This window comes from Rhamphochromis sp. 'chilingali' (assembly GCF_963969265.1).
Source record: "Rhamphochromis sp. 'chilingali' genome assembly, chromosome: 18".
Lineage (NCBI taxonomy): Eukaryota > Metazoa > Chordata > Actinopteri > Cichliformes > Cichlidae > Rhamphochromis > Rhamphochromis sp. 'chilingali'.
In genome coordinates this window covers 24703906-24725854 of record NC_137945.1, presented here as the reverse complement: position 1 = coordinate 24725854, position 21949 = coordinate 24703906, and the positions used below count along the sequence as shown (strand labels likewise).

Below are 21949 nucleotides of genomic sequence, written 5' to 3'. Positions count from 1 at the left end.
CTGGCAGTGATTGTCGGCTCAGCTCGTTGAGCTGCTGTTGGCTCCTGGAGAAAGGGGAGTGCCTAGAGGGACTTACTGATTCCTAGAATTTTATTTGCTTCAGTCTGCTGTTCAGGTTTGAGGTAAAGACTCCACAACAAGCAGTTCAGGTACTCTTTCAAAGACCTAACATCTAAAAAAAAGAAGTTTGCAGAAGAAGCAGTGGAAAGGTCAGACTCTTTTCTGTCTGGCCATGTTCAGCAGGTTAAAGAAGCTGATCGGGGCTCCTGAGCCTCGTCCTGCCCAGGCTGCTGCCGCTCCGCCTTCTGCCCCGGCTCCACCGGCTACGGTAAGAGCTTAAATCTCCCTTTATTTTAATTTGACAAACACTGTGTTCATCCAGTGGACACACCATTCAAATTAAACATTAATCAGGTTCATTGGCTTCTCCAAGCTTGTCAGACTGAGTTGTATTAAAATACACAACAGGAGGTGAAAGCCTCTGAGGCAGCTTGACACTAATATGGACAGGAGCTGTCACTGGTTCTTCAAAACATAGGCTGGTGCTGCACAGGTTGATACTACACTGGCAGGCTAATCACTGCTATTTGTTCTCTTCCCTCTGCCTGTGTTTTAAATTTACAGCAAGAAACGCTGCCAGAAAAGAAAGAAGAAAAAGAAGATCAGCCCACGAAAGAGGAGGAAAAGAAAGAAGAAGAAAAGAAAGAGGAGGAAAAGAAAGAAGAAGAAAAGAAAGAGGAGGAAAAGAAAGAGGAGGAAAAGAAAAAGGAGGAGAAGAAAGAAGAAGAGCCAAAAACAGGTGAGATGCGTGTTTATCTGAGCTGAGTTCCACATTCAGTTACATTGTTATTAGGGTGATGGTCAAGTGGTTTGAAGGGAATGTTTTTTGGTCAGTATGTACCATCGTCCACAGATGTGAGAGGTGTTGGTTCGCTCTGTTATATGTCACACTCTCTGGCCTTGCTGTAGATTCACTAAATGTGTCTTTTAGTGGATTGTTAGACTGTCCATCTGCTCCCTGTTTCTCTGTGAATCACAGACAAAGGGATTGGTGTCATCTGGCTGATCCTGTATCACAAACAGTGAGCACTGTCTTGGGAAAGTTTAGGTTCCCACTGCTGTACTAAAGTAAGCAATAAGAAACAGCCTTCCTTCATGCTGTGGTGATCTTTTCCTCGTGTACCAGTGGTTTAAAATACGAACAGCATCCCTCGGGATATGTAAGAATAGAGGGCTGAATGTCAAATAAGCATGCGGTGCATGATGCTGCTCTGGTTGTTGAACTTTGCACTTGAATTGTTTTTTAAATATCTTTCTACAGTATAGAATCTGAAGGTTTTCAGTGGGGGTTCTGTAACAGTCATAGAAATGAAAAGCTAAAGAATGATGTTATATTTTTCTTCCAGCTCCTGCGCAGGCACCTGCTGCTCCCGCTCCCACTGCTGCTCCTGCCAATCCAGAGGACATTGAAGGGTAAGAATTCATCATGCTTGTACTCCTTTTTCAGCTTATTTAAGGGCATTAGCAATTATTACGTTATTAGTTTTGTAATTACAGCCATTTTTATACATAACCCTCCATCATTAGAATCACAAATGTAATTGGACAATTGACTGGCAAGCAGTTTCATGGCCAGATGAGCTCAGCTCCATTATTTCGTGACAAATTGAGCAGATCAAATATCTGGAGTTAATTAAGTGTTGAGCTTGTATTTGGTAGCTGAACCAGAATGATAGGAAGTGAAAAGTATGGAGAAAGAAAGAAGCAACTCATGTATGGCTAGCAGTGGAACTGGGCTGCTAGTGTTTATTTGCGATGAGGCTGCTGATAGAAGTAGCAGGATGAAGTGTTCAGAGCTATACTCTCTGCACAAATGGATGATGACCCACAGCACACTGCAAAAGACACCCAAGAGCTTCTCAAGGTAAAGAAATGAGCTATTCTTCAACTCCCAAGTGAGTCCCCTGATCTCAACCCAAGCATGCTTTTCAGTTCTTAAATACAAACCTGAATACAGAGAGAGACACAAACAAGCAACAGCTGCCGTAAAAGCAACTCAAGGGCAAAAACAAGGTATTTGACGACATCCAGACCAGTCTTAGAAACAAAACTATTTTAAAATTATGGTTAACTGATTACTTCTAAGCATCTGAAAATGGGAGACTATAGAAAAAATTTGCTGCAACTCCTAAACAGTTAGTGTAATACTTTTGTTAAACCCCCTGAATTACAGATGAAAGTAAATCAAACACATCCTGAGTGTTTTAAAGCTGGTTTCATTCTCCAAACACCCTCTAACATCATGTGCGTGTCTGTTAGTATTCACAGCAACCAGTTGCCTACATTTGAGGCATTTAGGGGCATCTGTAGAACAACCCAGTTTACGCTGTCCCTGTACGGGCACTGCACCAGGACACGTTAACTGTACTAAGAATAACTTGGCTCTCCTTTAGCTCTGCTGTTTTCATGAACTCTGAGCCGCTTGAGGACAAGAATAGTTACAGGTATATCTAACAGGTATCTAACAGTAAGGACTGATGACTCCACAAAGTCCCCACCCCCTCCCCAATGAGAGAGGTCTCTGGAGACCTTCAACACTTACTTTTCAAGATGTGATAACACTGTGACTTGCAGCATGTGACACATAAAGGAGGAAAGAAGATTAGGAGCTTATAGTGGTATTTGTGACTGAGATTGATCTGCCTGTGTTCTCATGCAAGCTGGAGTTGCTTCAATAGAATTTTAAGGGAATGTTGAGGAAATATATTAATGTCATAGAAATGTAACAAATGCCTGTTTAACAAGTGGAAAAGCAGCGCTGCTGTCGTCTCTCCCGGTGTCTACCTAAAGCTATGAGTTGCGTGTTTTATTCTAATTTATCTGTTTTTAGTGAAGAAGCGCCTCCTCCACCTGTTGTCTACTCCCGCTACACAGACGACACCATCCGATTTTTAGCCAAGAAGTTAAAAGAACGCACAGAGATACTCAAAGAGAAGGCCATAGACCCTTACGCCACATCTCCAGAAGTCACACCACCTGTCAGTAAGTGTGGTCAAAAACAAGCCAGCATGCTTAGAGAGAAAAACAACAACATGCAAACTAATGTCTTAAGTCATCGTATGCTTCTTTTTTTGCCTTTTAGCACCTATTCTGAGAAAGGATGACTACATCCGACTGAAGGAAGAGGAGCGCATAGCCAAGGAAGAAGCAGAAAAGAAGAAGGCGGAGGAAGCGGCCAAAAAGGCAGAAGAGAAGAAGAAAAAAGATGAGGAGAAAAGGTTGGAGGCCGAGAAGAAAGCCGAGGAGGAGAGACTGGCAGAGGAGGCCAAGAAGAAAGAAAGGATCCTCCCACAAATCAGCTGCTCCTGCTTTGACGTCCTCTTCCATCCAGTGGAGGAAAAAATGGATGTCATCTTGGGGACCACCATTGATCCTTTCACAGGTAAGCATCACACCTAAGCTCAATGAATTTTTTGTATTTGCCTTTAAATACTTGACAGACATTTCTGTCATTCTCTCTCCAGATCGTCGGTACATTTCCTGGTTGAGCTTCGTGGCATTGGCGTACAATTACAACGTCTGGTTTTGCTCCGCCAGGCTGGCTTTCCCTTACCACAGTGAAACTGCCAACCGCTACTGGATATTCCTCGACATTCTTAGCGACATTGTAAATATAATAGACATCATTGTTTGGCAGCCTCGCCTTCAGTTTGTCAAAGCTGGAGACATCATTGTAAGTCACAAACCACTCAGTCACATGTACCTGATAACATTTTAATAGTCTAATTGACTTTCGCACTTCTGTTGCTTGCAGAAAGACAGAGCTTTGACTAAGCTACATTATCGAAAATCACATCAATTTAAGGTGAGAACATGTGTCCAGTGGTGTAAAGTAACTAAATACATTTACTTAAGTACTCCAGTTAAGTACAGTTTTGTTCAACAACTGAAAAATAACACAATTAACATAATGTCAGGAATTGTGGTACTTGCTTATTTCAGCAAGATAAAGCCAAACTACACATATTCCAAATCCAAGACTCCATAAATGAGTGCCTTAATGTCCAAAACAACAAGCACTGGCACTGGCATGAAATGAGCATATATTAGAAATAAATAAATAAAATCCTATTTATTAAATGGTTTGAATTAAATTAAACACTTTATAACACTAAAGGCGACTAAAGATGTATTATTTGGTATTACGTTGTAATTAAATGTACCTACAAATATTGACAGGTAGGCACACTAGAACAAGAAAGTTAAAACTAAAGTGTTTGCAGGAAATAAAGAAATGATTGTAGTTTAAGTAAATATAAGTACTGCATAAGCAGTTTTAAGTTGTGTCCAATTTCATGGTAAGTTTTCAGAAAACGTTTTTTCTACATCATACAAACGCTGTAGTTTTTGGGGCGTGGGTCGTATTATAGAGTGGATTAATCTTACCTTTTTACATCTTTATTCAATATTCATTATGTTGCTGTGCACGATCGATGTTCTGTTTTTCACGTGTCCTTTTATCTTACTAATATATGTGTGATAAAGACTGTAAAGTGCTCTTGCAATGTAAGAATGGGAAATGTTGTTTGTTTTTCTGCAATATTACTAAGAAATTACATAATACATAAGAATAACTTACAGAATATTTTATGTCTCCTTTCCAGTAAAATACCTGAAGTCATGCAAAACTTTCTTAAAATGACTCACACAGTACTTACACTTACTTACAATCTAGTTATTTCATTGTTTTCTCTACTCTCTCTTTTTTGCAGACCGTATTATAAAGTGGTACAACATTAAATATATAGATTTGGATAGATGGATAGATGGTGACACTGCATTTGTTTTTTATCCACATTTTTGCAGTTAGAAGTTTGCATTGTTATATTTATATTTTTACTGAACCAGTTTTTATTCTTCTTTCATATCTGTGAGCTTTGCAGCAAAATCCAAAGTTTAACAAATGTTTGTATTCTGTTCCGTGTAGACTGATATAATCAGCATCCTCCCCTTCGACCTGCTCTGCCTGTACTTTGAATTCTCCTCGTTTTACCGACTGAACCGCTTCATCAGGGTAGGCAGGAGGATGCTAACTTCTTTTTATTGTACTTTTTTTCCATTACATTTTCTGATAAGTTCCTTTACTTTTCCCCCTGTGTGTTTTAGATTGGTTCCTTCTTTGAGTTCAGTGATCGACTTGAGAGTGTCATGGCCAAAGCTTACATCTGGAGGTGACTGCTCGTGAATCGCATGGTGTCACTGTTTTGTAGCTTTAGCGTCACCATTTCTGTCTTTCTGACACAGAGTTGCCCGCACCACAGGCTACCTGCTCTTCATGCTTCACCTCAACGCCTGTGCTTACTACGTCGCCTCAGTGCACCAGGGTCTTGCCACAACTACATGGGTGTATGGCGGGAATGGCACAGCGTATGTACACCAGTTTGGGACCTAAAGTTCTACACTGTACTCTGGAGTTCACCGTGGAACTGAAACATGTCATTTCAAAAGAAAATATTTCATTTTTCCTTTTAATGAAACAATTTAAAACTCAGAGAGAGATGTGTATAAATAATCTCAAACAACAAAAAGCAGAAAGCAGGGGTTCTCTATTTAAAGGAAAGCTTAACAAGGCCAAGTCAAGCTGTGTCTATGTAGCGATGTTGTGACACGGTGAAACAAAAGTTTCATCATTACCAAGAATATTATAACTTGGTGTTTCCAAAACCAAATCTATTTCATTATTTAATGACACATATGCACATGTTTTTTGCTTGCTGGTATGCAGTATGCAGATGAAGATGATTATTTACCGTGCTGCGTGTGCTTGGGGAGATCAGCAGCGCCCTCTGTTGTATCCTAACGTGCACAGCATGCTCTGTGATTTTTGTAAGAGTACCTCCTGAACAAAGACCAGCTCTGCTTTATCCTTTTTTTAAATATTAATTAAGAATTGTGTTTTGGCATTCATCTTAGCTGGGAGCTACAAATCTAAATAATGTCCATTAATTAACTGCAGATTGATTAAACTCTCTGATATTAATAATTATTTTCAGCGTTATGCAAATCAAATGCGGCGCTCCTGAGGACGTTTAACCATACTGATGCTGACAGAGTGACTTGCTCTTGACTTTTTGTTCACTGAGTGACGTCGGCTGACTTACACAGAGTCCTGACTGACATCGCTCACTTTTGAATTCAGTTTAAAGAACTCGTATTGTTCTGTTTTAATACTCCTGTATTTAAAAATGTTTATATTTTATGTTCATCTGTGGTAACGCCGTTCTTTAACCCTTTCATGCATAGTGGTCACAACAGTGGACACAGCTATTCAAAGGCTGTTTTCTTGTATTGGTGTCAGTGTTGATGGTATACTTGCACATAAACATTGGACACTGATGTGTCACTACATACTCTGCCACCCACTGGTCAGCCAGTTGTCCACCTTAGTGGACATGTAAAAAACTACATGTTTAAAAAAAATGAAGTTCAAAAATCTTTTTTTCATACCTAAAGATGAATAAAAATACTTGTGAAAACAATCCTGATTGAAGTTGTTATAATTCATGCATGAAAGGGTTAAAGTTCTTGGCCTGTCTCTTAGGACCATGTTAGATCTTTACACAGCATAAAGGCGTACCATGCTCCTGTTGATCCCAGTAAACTAAAAGATTTACGACATGCCGTCTGTAGCTGTGGATAACTCCTGTCTTCTCACTCCTGTCCCTGCGCAGGTACCTGCGTTGCTACTACTTTGCAGTTCGCAGTCTGATCAACATCGGGGGTTTACCGGAACCTGTAACCACCTTTGAGATTTCCTTTCAGATGGCTAACTTCTTTATTGGTGTCTTTGTGTTCTCGAGTTTGATCGGACAGGTAGGAGGATATTCTTCAATGTTAATATTCCACCTGTTAATATCTATGACTTCTCTGTGACACTTTACATTTCTGCCTTTCTTTCAGATGAGAGATGTCATAGGAGCAGCTACAGCAGCTCAGACATACTTCCGGGCGTCAATGGACGGATGTGTTTCCTACATGAACACCTATACGATCCCCAAGCTAGTCCAGAACAGAGTCCGCACCTGGTACAACTACACCTGGGCAGCTCAGGGAATGCTGGGTGAGAAATGTATACCTCTCAGTTGTGTCCTCACCGGAAGAAGCTGATGAGTTTAAATGGGGAACAGGGAATATTCATCCACACAAATACATTTCTATATAAAAACAAACAAACAAAAGAAAACGAGTCGTGGCCACTGATCCTGGTTCTGCTGGAGATTTCTTCCTGTTAAAAGGAAGCTTTTACTTCCCACTGTCACCAAGGGCTTGCTCATAGGGTGTTTGATTGTTAAGAATTTTCTCTGTATTATTGTGAGGTTTTTACCTTACAATATAAAGCATCTTGAGACAGCAGCTGTTATGATTTGGTGCTATATAACAAAATGCAGCTGAAATGAATTGACGTTACAGCTGAGGTAATGAAAAAGACTCAGCCATTCCTTAAGGATTCAAGCATGACTAATAATGAGCCGCAAAAATGCACAGACTAAAAATCTGGAATGTGCTCACATGGAATCACACTGTCTGTCCTTCTCAGATGAGTCCGAGCTCCTGGACAAGATGCCTCTGGTGATGAGAATTGCCATTGCTGTGGACATCAACCTTGCCACATTCCAGAAGATTGCATTGTTCCAGGTGAGGCTGCTTAAGCTTCAGCGCTCTAGTACCATAGAAAGTGTATTAGAGAAAGGGCGTGTGAGTGGACGGATAATGAACTGTAGTGAAGTGTAATGAAGTTATGCTGGCTGCTTTCAGAGATGAGTAAAGCAAAGCAGAGCTTCTGTGATTCAGTGAAAGTCAGTACTCACTACACTCTGTCCTTCAGGGCTGTGACCAGCAGATGTTAGTGGACATGTTACTGAGGCTCAAGTCAATCATTTATCTACCCGGAGACTTTGTTGTGAAGAAGGTTGGTGCATACATATGTGTATACATGTCTGTAGGTAACGACACGGCTACAAAGTAGCAAGCAACATATTTCTGAACTGTGCTGATCATCATGAAGCAACAAGGTGACCTGAGCTGAGTGTCACTGCGCTGATCTGTCCTCTGCAGGGTGACATCGGTAAAGAGATGTACATCATCAAAAGTGGAGCGGTGCAGGTGGTGGGAGGACCCGACAACAGCATTGTGTTTGTGACGCTGAAGGCCGGCTCCGTGTTTGGGGAAATCAGGCAAGTCTGCAGCATCAGGAAGGACAGCTGATGCTGTGAAACCTTTGTTACGATGATGTCACGTTAACTTTGGGTGGAGATAATCTAAGAAGAAAAAAAAAAAAAATCCTAGCAGTTTTTATCACGTCTTTAATGCTGCTTTTGTGAAGTTGTGTACATTGCGCAGTGGTTGTGTTGCTTTACTTTGGCCATAGTAGTAGGCCATATTGTTTTTTGTCTGCTTATCCAACCACAGTTTACTGCAGTCTGCTAAAGATGGAGGAAACAGGCGCACAGCCAATGTAAAAGCTCACGGCTTCGCTAACCTTTTTGTGCTGGAGAAGAAAGACCTGTTTGATATCCTCGTCCACTACCCGGAGTCTGAGAAGGTGCTGGCCAGGAAGGGCAGGTGAGCCGCTTATTAGTGCTTCAGGAACCGTATTTTCATTCAAATTTAAAAGTATCATATACCCTCCAAACCTCCATCCAAATCATTACGTTAAATGAAATTTAAATATGCATCCTTTTAAGAAATATGTGGTGTTTTTTTTTTTGTCACTGTGAAGGAAACTAGTCAAAGCCAAAGGAGCTGTACCTGCTAAAGGTAATGAGGAGAAGCAGAAAGGACTGGCTCTGTTTGGACCAAAGCCACCAACGCCCAAGCTACTCAGAGCTCTTGCAAATATGAAAAAACTCAAGGTAAACGTGATGTGGGGAAGCGTGTTCTGCTGTAGGCCGTTTAAAAGCACTGATGGCTAAAGTATTTGTGATGTTGGGTCCTGTCATCACTTTGTCTTCTTGTCCACAGAAAATGGAAGAGACGAAATAGGAAGTGGATGTGGAGTGTTATTGAGAGTGTCTTCTACTTTTCCGTTGCTACCAAAAGACCCATAATGGAACCGGTCTACAGCGACCAGAAGAGCTGTTGTGATTCAGAGGTTTATGTGACCTGATACTCTTCAGTTCAAACGTCTGCTGGAAGCAGCAAAGTGCTATGATTGGAAAGCACTAATAATCTCCCCCACACTCTTTGCAGATTCATCAATATACACAGAACCGTCTGTAACAGGAGAGGACAACTGTTTGAAATTTGTGTCATGCAAATGATCGACTTTATATATTAAAAAAAGAAAAAGGCAAAAATTATCCTCAGTTTCATTATTAGGTGTTCAGGGTGATGCGAAGCTCTTCCATCCCTGACTGGAATTCTCTCTGTGCAAAGAGCACAACCTAGTGGCTGAGTGACCTTTAAACTGTTAACTGAGCTGCTGGACTTGTAGTCTATTTGAATTTTGACCAAGAGGTGTAACCAAGAGTATCAAATATCAATATAGAAATGGTTCTGTTTGTTACTGGGTAGTCTGGGTTTAGCCCCAGTGTTTGTTGGATGTCCAAACATCACTGACACTGTAAATAACCAAAATACCTCTGATATATTGATTAAAGTTGTCTTTCCTCTTGACATGAAATCCAAAAGCATGAGCATTTACTAAACTTTTACTTTTTTTTTGTTGTGGAAATATTGCAAAATACAGGATGATCCGTAGGAGACGTTTTAGAGGCAACCATGATTTATTAATAAAACCTGAGCACCATAAAGCTCTGACAGACACTGTAAATCCACTGCAAAATTAAAATTCATATAAAGCTACTGAAACATGATTGCTTATTTAAAAACAAGGTACAATCCATCCACCAACTACACCTGCTTTATCCTTTAGGGAGCTGTGGAGGGAGGTTAGGAAGAGATTAGCTACGTGATGTTTAACAGTTAATAAATTTAGGCAAAGTCCACATGTATGTATGTATGCATGTATAACATGCTAAAAACTGAAGTGAAAAATCAGGCACGTACACTTCTGCTTCCGTCTCTCATGCACGAAACTGTAAGTAGACATTTTCTCCCAAGATGCAGACATCAATGAAAACTAAGACGACCGCGTGTGGCCTGTTGCTTGGTTTTGGATTAAAAACAGTTCAGAGCCAACTCCTCTGAGATGCTGCACGTTTAGAGTATGTTTTCAGCATGTCTCAAGTCCTTTGTGAGTCTCTTTCAAAGGCAGTCAGCAGGATACTTGGCCTGTGTTGTCCAGGATATTGCACTGGGAGTCTTTATCTCCCCAACAGAGACGGAACTTTAACTCTGGAGCTTCCAGAAGATCATCTGTCGGTCCTCTCCACCTGTGATCACTGTGGTGCACAGCTCACTCATCCACATGGCTGTGACAGCACCTGTGTGTACATGGATTTATGTATAATATTCCTTAGCTTATATTGTTATTAATTGATACATTTATTATAACGCATGTACATTTTAAGGTTTTACTACATTAGTGGCACAAACATATTAGCCAAATTAGCATCCAGTGACATCTTCTGAATCAAATATTACAGATTTAGTGGAAATTAGTGAACTGTGTGTTTTTTATTCTGTGCAAGTTTCACAGAAATCTGACCAATACTTTAGAGACAGGGGTGTCAAACATAAGGCCCGGGGACCAGAATCGACCAGCAAAGGCTCCAATCTGGCCCACCATTTTCTGTTATTTACTAACAACTTTATGTTATGATTCAGGGTCATTCAGGACAATGAATTAGCAGAAGTTCCTGGTAAATTTGTCTATTCATTCCTGCCAATTCGTTCAACTGGCAGTAAATAAAACCACAAATGTAGCAGATTTTCTTTCCTTCTTGTTGCTGGTTTTACAGCCAATAAACAAAGCAGCATCAGAAGTTTGAAAACGGGGGTAAAAACTCCACCCAATGATTACTGAAGATGAGCTCTACCTGAGTGTGCAGGGATCCTCTTGGTAACTGTGTTGGTAAGAAGGTCCCACAGGAGGAGGTCACCAGACTGGCCCCCACACAGCACCCAGTTTCCATCCCAGCAGAAACACCTGCACACACAAACATGCTGCTAAATGCTTTGAACATAGCACAAAGAAACAAGTGAAATACAAAGTTCTGGATTGCTAGGAAAACCTCTGCTCCTCTTCAGCTTTCACAGAGGAGATCACCATTCCCGTCTGGACGTCGATAACCTTCATGCAGGAGTCGGCTCCAACGCTGAGAACGTGTCGGCTATCTGAGAATGCAAAAGTGGTATAATCACACACGTCTTTGGATAATACATATGAGTCTGGGAGTTGTAATTTCTCAACAGAAATTCTTCCTGCTCAGCAGTAAAGGGTTGTTTGATTCACACAGAAGAATCAAGCAGCCAACAGCCGCTTCAAAGAAAGCTGAAGAAGTGCTCTCCACATGCACTTTAACTGTACTGAGACAAACATTAAGCTTAAGGGAATTTTTTACTCAACGCTTCCACGAGCAGATCTGAATTTTATGTTTAACATTTTAGGTGATCAAAGTTCCACGTTCACACAAACCAGGACTGAAGTCCGTCTGGTGGATGGTCCCACTGTGGCAGTGGATCTGCTGCAGAGTCCTTTGGCTGCTGTGGTCCCAGATGGTGACGGCCCCATCTTTACATCCAGACACCAGCAAAGTCCCAGCTGGGTTCAGACTGACTGTGTTCACCTGAATTTGAATGTTAGAGAGCAAACATGTTTTTATTACGTATGTTTTTAACGCTGCTAAAATGTCTCAGTGTTTGACAAATATGAACATTTTATTTGTCAGAGTCTTTCCAACAATAACACATGCACACAGCGTTACTATGATGCATTTAAATCCACATGAAGTTTGTAAGATCTTGATGAAACCTGTGGCTGCGGTTTTGTCACTCACCCCAGCATCATGTTCCAACTCACCCAGCAAATTAAACTGGGATCTCTTGTGAGTGGAAAAGCTGTCAGAGTTGCATTCCCACACCTGTGAAGGTCACACAGAAAACAACGCTAAAGGTTCATCCTCTCTCTGACATGGAGTCCTTAGTCTTCCTCAGTCTGCTGGCACTGAAACAAGCCGGCTTCTTTTCAGAACGAGCACCCAGGTTTAGCTTCATGCAGCCTGACCAGGCCGGACTCTCAGCTGTCATCACAGCACGAGTGCGAGCTACGATGCAATAACAGTATTCTCATTCCTGTCCAGGGAAAGCTTTCAGGATATCATTTTACCGTTTGTGTGAGTCTGATGTGTCTACGATGTTGCCTCCTTATTTATTAGTAAAGGGACCTCGTGTGTTATTCATCATGTGATGTACTGTCCAATCTGGTCCATATGACAAATACTGCATAGCTCTCTCCCTTCAGTAAATTCATTAGTCCAGCACTGTAACATGTCCCATGTCTGAAAAGGGTTATAGAGACAATACTTTACCTTAACAGTGGAATCCCAGGATGCTGTGTAGAGTTTGTCCTCAAACCAGCACATTTTACTGACAGCGTCATCGTGACCCATCAGCGTATCCTGCCGCCTGCCATACGGGACGGAGTAGAAATACCTGAGAGAGAGGAGCGTGCAGGTCAGCGAGAAGCCGTCAAAACTCTCTGAAAACCACGTTAAATATAATGAATAAACAGTCCATACACATTGTTGTCCCACGAAGAGCACACCACCGTTTTACTGTCCGCCAGTATCAAACACGATGACAAGGCCTGAAAAACAGTCGAGCGGTTTACTGTTTACAGAGAAATGGAACAGATTGCTAGAAGAGATCCGAGGAAGGAGATGCTGAACGGGCGAGCGTACCATGTTAGAGAACGACATGCTTCTCTGGAACTCCTTCAGCTCTTTGGAAAACATTTTAAGTGTCGAGTCTGTAATAAAGAGCGAGAGGCGTCAGCGTGAAACACGTCTCCACTGACAGAACGGAGCAAACCGTAATTCATCCTTCTCTTAATCCTTTTAGCTCAACAGCTTTTTAATTAAAGAGAAAACAAAATGAGTTTCCAAGTAGATCTGAGTCGTCTACATTTCTTCTCAGTCTACACATTTTCCAAACCTTTAGATGTGGAGAAAACAGCCGATCCACCTCGAGACACAGCAATGCCTGTCACAGCTCTGCACATACAGCAGAAACAAAGTTACTTAAAAAACATAAATATACACGTATATTAAAAAAAACACATGAAATGAAGAATTTGTTTAGAATAACTGTTATTGAAGGAAGTAGTCCTGAAACTAGTATTAAGTTTCTGAAGGGGTGTGGAGCTCCTGCAGCTGCCTGCTACCTGCTTTCTTTGAATTCACTTCCTCATTTTTGAGGCAGGGCTTTCACTTTTGCTGTATGTGGTTACATTTGTACTCTGCTGTAACTGCAGCCCACCGAGCAGCTCCTGACTCACTCTTTATGGATCTTGTGGCTGGAAACGGGCTTCAGACTTTCCATGTTTGCCCAGGCCAACCTCCTGCTCTCCTCGGTGAGATCTTCGAAAGACGAGTCCTCGCCCTGAGAGGCTGCAAAACAACACAGGGATCCGGCCTACATGTTAACTTGTTATGGTTATGAAAAACATTTTATATATCAAAACACATTAAAATGCAGTTAATATAGCTGAAAGTGCATAAATGAAACTTTTTTTCTTCAGTAAAACCAGAAAAAAAAAAAAAAAAAAAAAAACCAGGAGTAAATTAATAATTCATCGTTTTGTGACTCTTTTTAATCTTGAGTTTGTGTTGATTGGCTTCACTCACTGAGACATGCACCATCCTCCCAGAGAGGAGTAGTGAAGCACATAACTGTGTGGGCTTTAGAAACACTGCTCAGCTCTCACAGCTGCCGTTGCATCGTGTTATTAGCTACTTAAGCCTGAACAATGAAAGAGAAAGCTCTGCAGCTGCAGGGCTCTCACACACTTCCCGTGCTGTGCGGTGTTACCTGGAGATAGGTCAGCGTCGGGTGAGTTGATGCTCGAGCTTCGCGTAATGTTCTGAAACCTCGGGGTGATCCTCTGAGGGTGAGGGCTGGTGAACAGCTGTTTGGGCGTCTGGCCAAACTCCAGGATCTGTGTCAGCATGGCGATTCTCTGATCGGTGTCCTCAATGCTTGCCAAACAGACAGAGGGGAAACGTTAGGCCAACGAGGCGGGATGAGCATTTGGAAATATTCTCGTTGGATTTTCTTTTCTGTACCTGTCACAGTCGATCCCGCCCTCATAGGTCAGTGGGTGAAACACTTAGAAAGGAAAACAATGAGATGAATATTAATCGTTGGCATGTTTTCGCGCCTCTTGTACTGAGAGTAGCTGTTGGTCATGTTACCGTTGTGAGCCGCCACAGCTTCACTGCCCCTCTGCTTGAAGCCAAACACCAAGTCAATCCACTCATGAAGGTGTTCGGACACATACTGACTCTCCAGGGCGGCTTTGTGCTTTTGAAGAAAATCACTGGACTCTGGAGGAAGAAACAGCAACCCTTACTTCCTCACGTGACTCCTAATATTACAGAGACACACAGACAGCCGGTCGACAGGAAGTTCACCTGTGGCCCACGGCGGAAGAACGACATCACCAACTAAACTTCCGTTCTGCCGTCTGCCCAAATCCAGACTCAGTCTGTTTTCCAGGAAGCTGGGGTCTGTCCCATAAAACTCTGGGATCAACTGCAAACATACGAGGAAAAGCAACATGTCAAGAAAGACATTCCTCGACAGAAACAGCATCAACACCAGATAATAGACGAATAGCTTTACCTCCTTGAAGTCAGTAGCTCCCTCCAAGCAGTTTTTCCACGTCTCACCAATGCTGTAAGAAACCACAACACGTCACCAAACACGTCTTCAAAGTGTGAAATACAACATTCACATCTTCACCAGAAAACACTGTACGTGTTCAAACTTGTTTCCACAGTATTCACAAACTGCAAACTCTGCTTGCATGCTGTTCCTGTACAACAGTGCATGTAAATGTGAGCATGAATGACTGTTTCTCTCTGTTTGCCCTGTGATAGGCTGGACACCTATCCAGGATCCATTCCTCCCACATGATTAAACTGGATCAGTGTGCACAGATAAATGTACATCTATGTGTCAAACTTCTTTGATTAGCACTATTTTAGTCAGAGTTAGGATGAGCTTAACTTCTCAGCTCTGTTTACATTTACCTGCTAGTATAAAGTAGCTTGTAGGTAAACCTGCACCAATGTCAGCTGGTAATTCTCAGTGTTGTTCTCACATGAAATAAATGTTTTGTACATCGTCCCTTAGAAATGCATAAATAATTATTAATGAGGAAAAAGTAATTGCCCCATAAATCTAATAACTGGTTACCACGTTTGGCAACAAAAACAGCAATCAAGCTTTTGTGACAACTGGCAACGAGTCACTGTGGAGGAACTTCGGTTTGCTCTTCTTTGCAGAATTGTTTTAATTCAGCCACATTTGAGGGTTTTTGAGCATGAAGGTCACGCTGAGCATCTCGATCAATGTGAGCCATTCAGAGGGGGACTTGTTGGTGTGTTTCAGATCATAACCCAAGTGCTCTTGAGCTTCGGAGCACAAACTGATGACTGGACATTCTCCTTCAGTTTCTGGTAGAGAGCTGAAGTCATGGTTACAGCAAATCACTGTACCACCACCGTGTCTGACTGTTGCCACGGTGTTGTCTTTATGAAATGCTGTGTTAGTTTTAGATCAGATGTAATGAGACTCAAACCTTTCAAAAAGAGTTAAGCTTTTGTCTTGGAGATAATCACAATGTTATTTTTCAAAAAACAAACAAAGAAACAAAAATAAACCCCTCTAAACCTGTGTCCTTGATCCAACACAGCTGATTTAAATGGCTAAACGACCTCCTCAACACGTTCTCCAGAAGGCCTGGTAATGAACTAATCATTTGATTCAGGTGTGTTGACCCAGGGTGAGATCTAAAACCTGCAGGACACCGGCCCTCGAGGCCTGGAGTTTGACACCCTGATCTAAAACATGCAAGTATGACAAAGAAATCAGCCAGTGGGCAAATTTCTGTACTTTACCATTATAACGTTTAAAACAACGGGGGAAATAATTTACCTATTGAACATTCGGTCAGCGTGGTCATAGCGGCCATTCTGGAGACACAGCATGTGCTCTGGAGCTGCAGTTAGAGGACAGCAAATGAATTTAAAAGATCAGAAATCATTATATCATTACTGTTACTTCAAAAAGCATTAGCAAATATAATCAGGAGAACAGAATTATGTGTCGCCAAAATGTCAGTGTGCAGTTTCTGAAGGCCGTGAGTCACAATGTGAGTCACAGTTACTGTGACAATTTTGCATTTGACTGATCTTTAAACTTCTGCTTGACTCGCACAAGCATCATCAAGATGAAGACTGAAAGTGTTGTGCTGTGCTTTTAACTGTAGTGTTATATTTGACTGTTGTGTCACCTAGGTGACCAGCAGGCTAAACCTCAGAGTTATAAAACATACAAAAATAACATCTGTTGGTTCCACACGTCCTGTAGATGATAAGTAATGTTAACTGTGTGACATACCAACTCTGACCAGGTAAAAAAGGACGTAGCCTGGAGATGAGTAATGGCTGCCGTACATGAAGCTAGGTTCGGGCATGCCTCTGTATCGAGCCTGTGAACAAGAGGAGAGCTCTGTGGTTAATAAGGAACTTGTCAGCAAAAACAAACAGTACGATCAGGCAGTCGTCTCACCAGGAGCCTGTCCAGTCGCTCTTTGTTCAGGGCTCCCACAGGTTTGCTCAAGTCTCTGAATGTGGCAGCATTTGTCATGTCTGAGAAACAAAGCGAAGTACCGACAGTGAGAAACTACAGCATCTTTACAAAGATGCAAGACCCAAAATCTCAGCCACCATCACTCTGACAGGAGAAAGCGGCAAAGGTCTGCGGACCCACCTAACCGCGGGCTGGTGTAGTCAGCGATGACCCATGGGAAGACGGGGTACTGCGAGAGGTCGTTGCAGCTGCGGTCAGCCAGGTTGTTGAGGTGGAGGAGATACTGGTAGTTGCTGAGATGACCACGCTGCCACTGCAACATGTAGCTCTCTGCTGTGTGCTCTATCGCGTGGTTTTCTAAGCGAGAAAGGCGAAAACAGCACAGGTACGTGGTTCCGTTAATCACCGAGAATGAAGCATCAGCGGCACTGCTTTATAAAGACAACAGCAGTTTTTACATATGTTGCTTCTGCGTCACACAGAAACCAGGTTTACTTGCAGCTTTGGACTATTTAGTGATCACTTGATGGCTGTAGCTGAGGGTTACCAGTGGCACACTGTTTGCTCCTAAATCCTTGAACATTTAGATCTCACTTATATCCAGTATTGTTTAAAGCCATGTCTGCGAGTGCACTGCTGCACACCTTCACGTGTAATCATGTGTAAACATTTTCTGCAGATGCTCTTCTCAACACGCAGCACAGACTGGAGCTATCTGTACGGGTCTGCATCTTTACTGCTGGTCGGTTAACTTTCATTCAATTTGTTCAATAAATCTCAACAAAACAAGCGAGTCGTGATTCTGATAATTTACTGACAGAACTGCTGCATGATCAACAAAGTATCACAAATGGAAGCAGCATGGTACACTGCTGTATTGAAGATTGTCCAAGACGGACACGTTGTTACTTCTGAAAAACTCCACTTGGTTTAGATTTATTGGGTTCACAATACGGACGAGAATTAATACGAGTTTAACAATTCTAAATCCTTATCCATTCTCATTGGCTCTGCTTTGAGAGTCACCCCCATCTCAGCGCAGCGTATCAAAGACATTTGTGCAAATTAATTGCATGTTGTGTGGTCAATTTTTTGTGCATGTATGAGTCCCGCACACCAACAAATCCGTATCCTAATGGGTACACATTCGATCTTTCTTAGGATTTAGGTATGAACACAAAACAAAAGAAGAAAAAGATCCTAAAGAGATTTTAAAGCAATTTGTTGTGTATTCTTGACAGAAACAGCTCACATGTGTGAAAACAGCACCCAGAGGCCACAAATTCAGGCTTTTAGAGCAAAATATATTTTAAAGAAGTGATAAAATAAATCAGACATTTATTAATAGGCTTGTATCGTCTCACCCAGGAAAGTTGCGATGTAGTAGTAGACTTCATCTCTGTCGGTCGTGCTGTAAAACTTCAGGTATATGTCTGAACAGAAGTCATTCTCAGAACAGAATACCTCCAGACCCTGAGCAGGGAGACCGAACACATGAACCCATGAGATCATCCAAATAAACTGCAGTAAAGAAATATACTAAAGCTACCTTTAGTAGCACTTGCGACTCACCAGGGGTCTAAGACCAAGCCGTCTTTTGTAGATTCTCCTGACGTTGTGCAGCTTTATCTGAATCACATTTTCCTGAAGGGAGAGGACGTGCACACCAATTACAATTCATTTGTTTGGGAAACATTACTGGTGTTCAGCATCTGAACAAACAGCCACACCAACACCATTCCCACTGCCTGCTTTGTCATCTCACCGGATAGCCATTGAGAGGCTGGAAGTAGAGGTTTTTATCTGTTACGCAGACATGGCCTGGATTGCACACCAGAGGCATGACCATCTCCACTGCACACTCCATGTGAGGGTTTTCAGCAACACTCTGAAAGCTTCACAGCACATTAAAACCACAGTCCTGTCTGGCTGCACGCTCTAGTACATCTAAACCTTATTTAATAATCACTATATTAAGTTTAAGTCACGCATAACACAAACCCAATGAGGCTTAAAAATAAAGTTAGGAAAAAGCATATAAAGACTCATCTGATTGACATCTACATACCAGTTTTTGTCAAACGATGACCTCGCCATTCGGGATTGTAGATTGGCAGCAATCTAGAAATAAAGGAAATGTGGGTTTGGTCTTTGGTTACGCAATGGTTACTTACAATTTTAAACTAATTAAAGGTCATAAAGAGGAAGGAGTAAGAGGGGACAAATACAGGAAGTGCAACAGACTTTCACTGTTTCATTGCATTTGTTTTTCATCGTTTCCTCATCTTCAGGGTTTTGAGGAATGGTCTACAAATGGGAGATGGACCACACTGTTGTGGCATGAAGCCACTACAAATTGGACCTTTATTTAGATTTTATGATGTGGATTTTTGTCAGTGTGTGAAGTGGGGCATTGCTTTCGAGGCTTACTGTGGACTGAGAGTAATGATCGACTTACCATTGCAGTCTGGTCTCCAAGTTTTTCCAGACAGGAGGCCCTGTGGAGCTGCAAAATTTAACAGATTTTAAAGGGAATGAAAGCAGCTCACACCGCGCACGTGACACAAAACTCCCCCCCACAGTATTTTGTTTTGTACCAGCGACATACCTGAAGTAACGTCTGGACAACATCCTCTGTTTTACTGCAGAATTCTAACTGAAAGGTCAGCGTCTTTTCTTCCTGTGATCAGACAAGTTTATTCAAAAACAAAAGAAAGTTTCTTGTGAATAAAATGACACACTGGTTTTATGATCTTGTCCTAAAAATGTACTTCAGTGTTTTTAGACAATCATTCCAGAATTTTACACTGGTCATTATATAGCATAGTGTTCAAATGGATCCAACAAATGCACATGAGTCCAGAGGCTGTGATCTTTGGGCTCTGACTCATCGTAAGAAAGTTTTACCTTCCGTTTTCACCCTTTCATAATAAAAGAAAAAGCCAGCAGCAGTTATTGTGAGACAGTGACATTCCAGATTTTAAGCACAAACAAGTCTCTGAATACACAACAGAAGACACTCATGCTGAGCTGACTCACCCACCCTTTCATTTCTGTAAGGCGCAATAACGTTGCTTTCTTTGATGTATATCACCTGAAAACGAAAGAGTGGATTTACTTAGGCTACGTTCACACTGCAGGTCTTGAAGCGCAATTCCGATTTTTTGATCAAATCCGTTTTTGTCGTCTGCTTGTTCACACTACAAATAAAATATGACAGCAAACGTGCTCTAGTGTGAACGCTCAAAGCGGCCCGCATGCGCAAAAGAAGACGTCACACACAACGCGCTCTGTTTAGACCCAGAGCAAACAGTATTGTTTGAATGACGGCCCTTAATATAAAGACTTCGGACTTTACGTTTCCCAATTTTTGCTTGAAGTTATTTTATATTTACATAATAATGTAAATAACCTAATAATGATCCTTATTGCTGTTTTAGAGAGGAGCGGTGCTTCAAAGGATAGTTGCAGATTTCTGTCAGAATCTGCAGATTATACAGTACAAATAAAATGTTCACGCTGTCTTCCCAACAGTTTGACTAACATCTACACTGGATGGCCAGGAAGCGTTCGCGATGTCTTCGCCGGCACTGATAATTGGCGTCTGTCTTGTGTCAGTGACGTAAAAGACGGATTTAACGCGACATGACCATTCAAACAGCAGTCGCTTCTAAAACATCGGATATATATCGGATTCAGAACCACATAGGAAAGTGACCCAGATCGGATTTGTGCCGTTCACACTGGCATACCATGTTCGGATATGGGTCGCATAGGGTCAAACAAAAACGGATTTGATGCGCTTTCGCCTGCAGTGTGAACGTAGCCTTAGACAAAAAAGACAGGATGAAAGTAAAGAGGATCAACCTGAACAATCAAATACCATATATTACAGAGAAAAAGCTGCGAGGGCTGGTGCCTCTCTGAAGAACAATATGTTTACAAAAGTAATAACTCCATAACTCACCTGCTTGGAGAGAATAGATATGGCTGATGGTCCGGGTCTGTGAGCACATGCACAAATCAGATAGTAAATAATAAGAATTATGACATCAAAACTATAATTACTTTTAAGATTAATAAAACAGAATAATCACCATTAGCATGTGCCGCATCCAAAGTAGTAGTGCACACGTTTTTATTTTTCAAAAAAAAAAAATCACATGAAGCCCAATCATTTGCAGATGCTACTTACAAAACTGCTTTTCAAGTACAGCTGGGCTACATTTGCACTCCAAGTAAACAAACCGGTTTGTCAAACTGAGTAAAGATGAGCATGTGACTTGCACATGCAACGCCAAAGATATTACTGTGCTCACTTGTTAAAAGAGTTCTTCTCTTCCTCCACAAACTCAATCTTCTTGCAATCTCGCAGAGGAATCTGAAAGCAGAGTGAGCAGTTATGATTAAAGACGTGGTGGCGCAACTACAAAATCCATGATTCATAGATTTTGTACACAAAAAACAAACAACGTACAATACAAGGCTGTCTCCATTATATCCAGCCTGCCTACATAATGGTAACTGTATCTCCCAGCAAAGATAAGACAGGCCTGTGACACCAATGTATATTTTTTAATGTTAAAATTCACAATTTTAAATTTAGCTAGCAGCATTACCACAATGTTTATTGGTTGTAGTTTTATTTTTGTTTTTTTAAAGAATGTTATAAAAACAAACCTTTATAATTGGTTCTGCAAGCTCCTCTGGATCAAATATGATCGATTTGGAACAAATCTTGAATGAACCTCTGATTTTTCTGGAAAGAAAAAAGCTGATGTTAGCTTGTTAAGTAATAGCTAGCCCCACCCCCCAAAAAACAAACAAACAAAACAACACACAAAAACCTGGCAAAACAAACAAGAGTAAATATTTTGCACAAAAAAGTCAATAGACATTTATAAAACTAAAAAAAAAAAAATCTTGAAATGTTAGGAGAAATATGCTAATTACAGGCTAGCAACCTCTATCAATTTTCCTTCCCAGGTTTTTCCCCCCCAATCGGCCGTGTTTCGGGGGGGGGGACAAAACCGGAAATGAATTCAAACAACAGATTACTTTTTCTTTGAATTGATGGGTCTCAAGGCTAATGTTACAGAGCAGAGCTACAGTGTAAAGTCGTCCCACATGGCAATAAACGTTTAGCCTAAACAACAGAATTTGACTCACA

At 41.4% G+C, this 21949-nt stretch overlaps 2 protein-coding genes across 2 annotated transcripts in view; one reads left to right on the top strand and one right to left on the bottom strand.

The window, feature by feature from the left end:
• The first annotated feature begins 148 nt into the window (after window positions 1-148).
• On the top strand, window positions 149-9531 carry cngb3.1 (cyclic nucleotide gated channel subunit beta 3, tandem duplicate 1). Its single transcript, XM_080865744.1, has 18 exons — window positions 149-328; window positions 625-799; window positions 1407-1473; window positions 2891-3042; window positions 3143-3442; window positions 3525-3733; window positions 3815-3865; window positions 4988-5074; window positions 5167-5231; window positions 5305-5427; window positions 6732-6873; window positions 6961-7120; window positions 7598-7695; window positions 7886-7969; window positions 8116-8234; window positions 8470-8622; window positions 8780-8912; window positions 9022-9531. Exons 1-18 carry the CDS (start codon window positions 233-235, stop codon window positions 9040-9042), a joined length of 2235 nt encoding a protein of 744 aa, XP_080721870.1. The 5' UTR covers window positions 149-232; the 3' UTR covers window positions 9043-9531.
• A 477-nt stretch (window positions 9532-10008) lies between these two features.
• Window positions 10009-21949, bottom strand: part of nsmaf (neutral sphingomyelinase (N-SMase) activation associated factor) — a 19428-nt gene continuing 7487 nt past the window's right edge. Inside the window, exons 3-31 of the mRNA XM_080865741.1 lie at window positions 21460-21538; window positions 21099-21160; window positions 20747-20783; window positions 19823-19873; window positions 19388-19459; window positions 19238-19285; window positions 18848-18900; window positions 18545-18674; window positions 18352-18423; window positions 18144-18252; window positions 16960-17136; window positions 16759-16838; window positions 16588-16678; window positions 16123-16186; window positions 14806-14857; window positions 14595-14715; window positions 14376-14507; window positions 14247-14289; window positions 13993-14159; window positions 13460-13571; window positions 13117-13175; window positions 12864-12931; window positions 12702-12769; window positions 12492-12615; window positions 11961-12044; window positions 11600-11750; window positions 11196-11298; window positions 11001-11110; window positions 10009-10445 (exon numbers count right to left, since the gene is read on the bottom strand). Of these exons, the coding sequence (XP_080721867.1) occupies window positions 10351-10445; window positions 11001-11110; window positions 11196-11298; window positions 11600-11750; window positions 11961-12044; window positions 12492-12615; window positions 12702-12769; window positions 12864-12931; window positions 13117-13175; window positions 13460-13571; window positions 13993-14159; window positions 14247-14289; window positions 14376-14507; window positions 14595-14715; window positions 14806-14857; window positions 16123-16186; window positions 16588-16678; window positions 16759-16838; window positions 16960-17136; window positions 18144-18252; window positions 18352-18423; window positions 18545-18674; window positions 18848-18900; window positions 19238-19285; window positions 19388-19459; window positions 19823-19873; window positions 20747-20783; window positions 21099-21160; window positions 21460-21538 (2614 nt within the window). The 3' untranslated portion in view covers window positions 10009-10350. The remainder of the gene's footprint in view (window positions 10446-11000; window positions 11111-11195; window positions 11299-11599; window positions 11751-11960; window positions 12045-12491; window positions 12616-12701; window positions 12770-12863; window positions 12932-13116; window positions 13176-13459; window positions 13572-13992; window positions 14160-14246; window positions 14290-14375; window positions 14508-14594; window positions 14716-14805; window positions 14858-16122; window positions 16187-16587; window positions 16679-16758; window positions 16839-16959; window positions 17137-18143; window positions 18253-18351; window positions 18424-18544; window positions 18675-18847; window positions 18901-19237; window positions 19286-19387; window positions 19460-19822; window positions 19874-20746; window positions 20784-21098; window positions 21161-21459; window positions 21539-21949) is intronic.

Coding starts and splice junctions, on each gene's coding strand:
- cngb3.1 (XM_080865744.1), top strand. CDS start 233: ATGTTCAGCAGGTTAAAGAAGCTGATCGGGGCTCCTGAGCCTCGTCCT. Junction 3,734..3,814: donor TCAAAGCTGGAGACATCATT/GTAAGTCACAAA, acceptor TGTTGCTTGCAG/AAAGACAGAGCTTTGACTAA. Junction 8,623..8,779: donor GTGCTGGCCAGGAAGGGCAG/GTGAGCCGCTTA, acceptor GTCACTGTGAAG/GAAACTAGTCAAAGCCAAAG.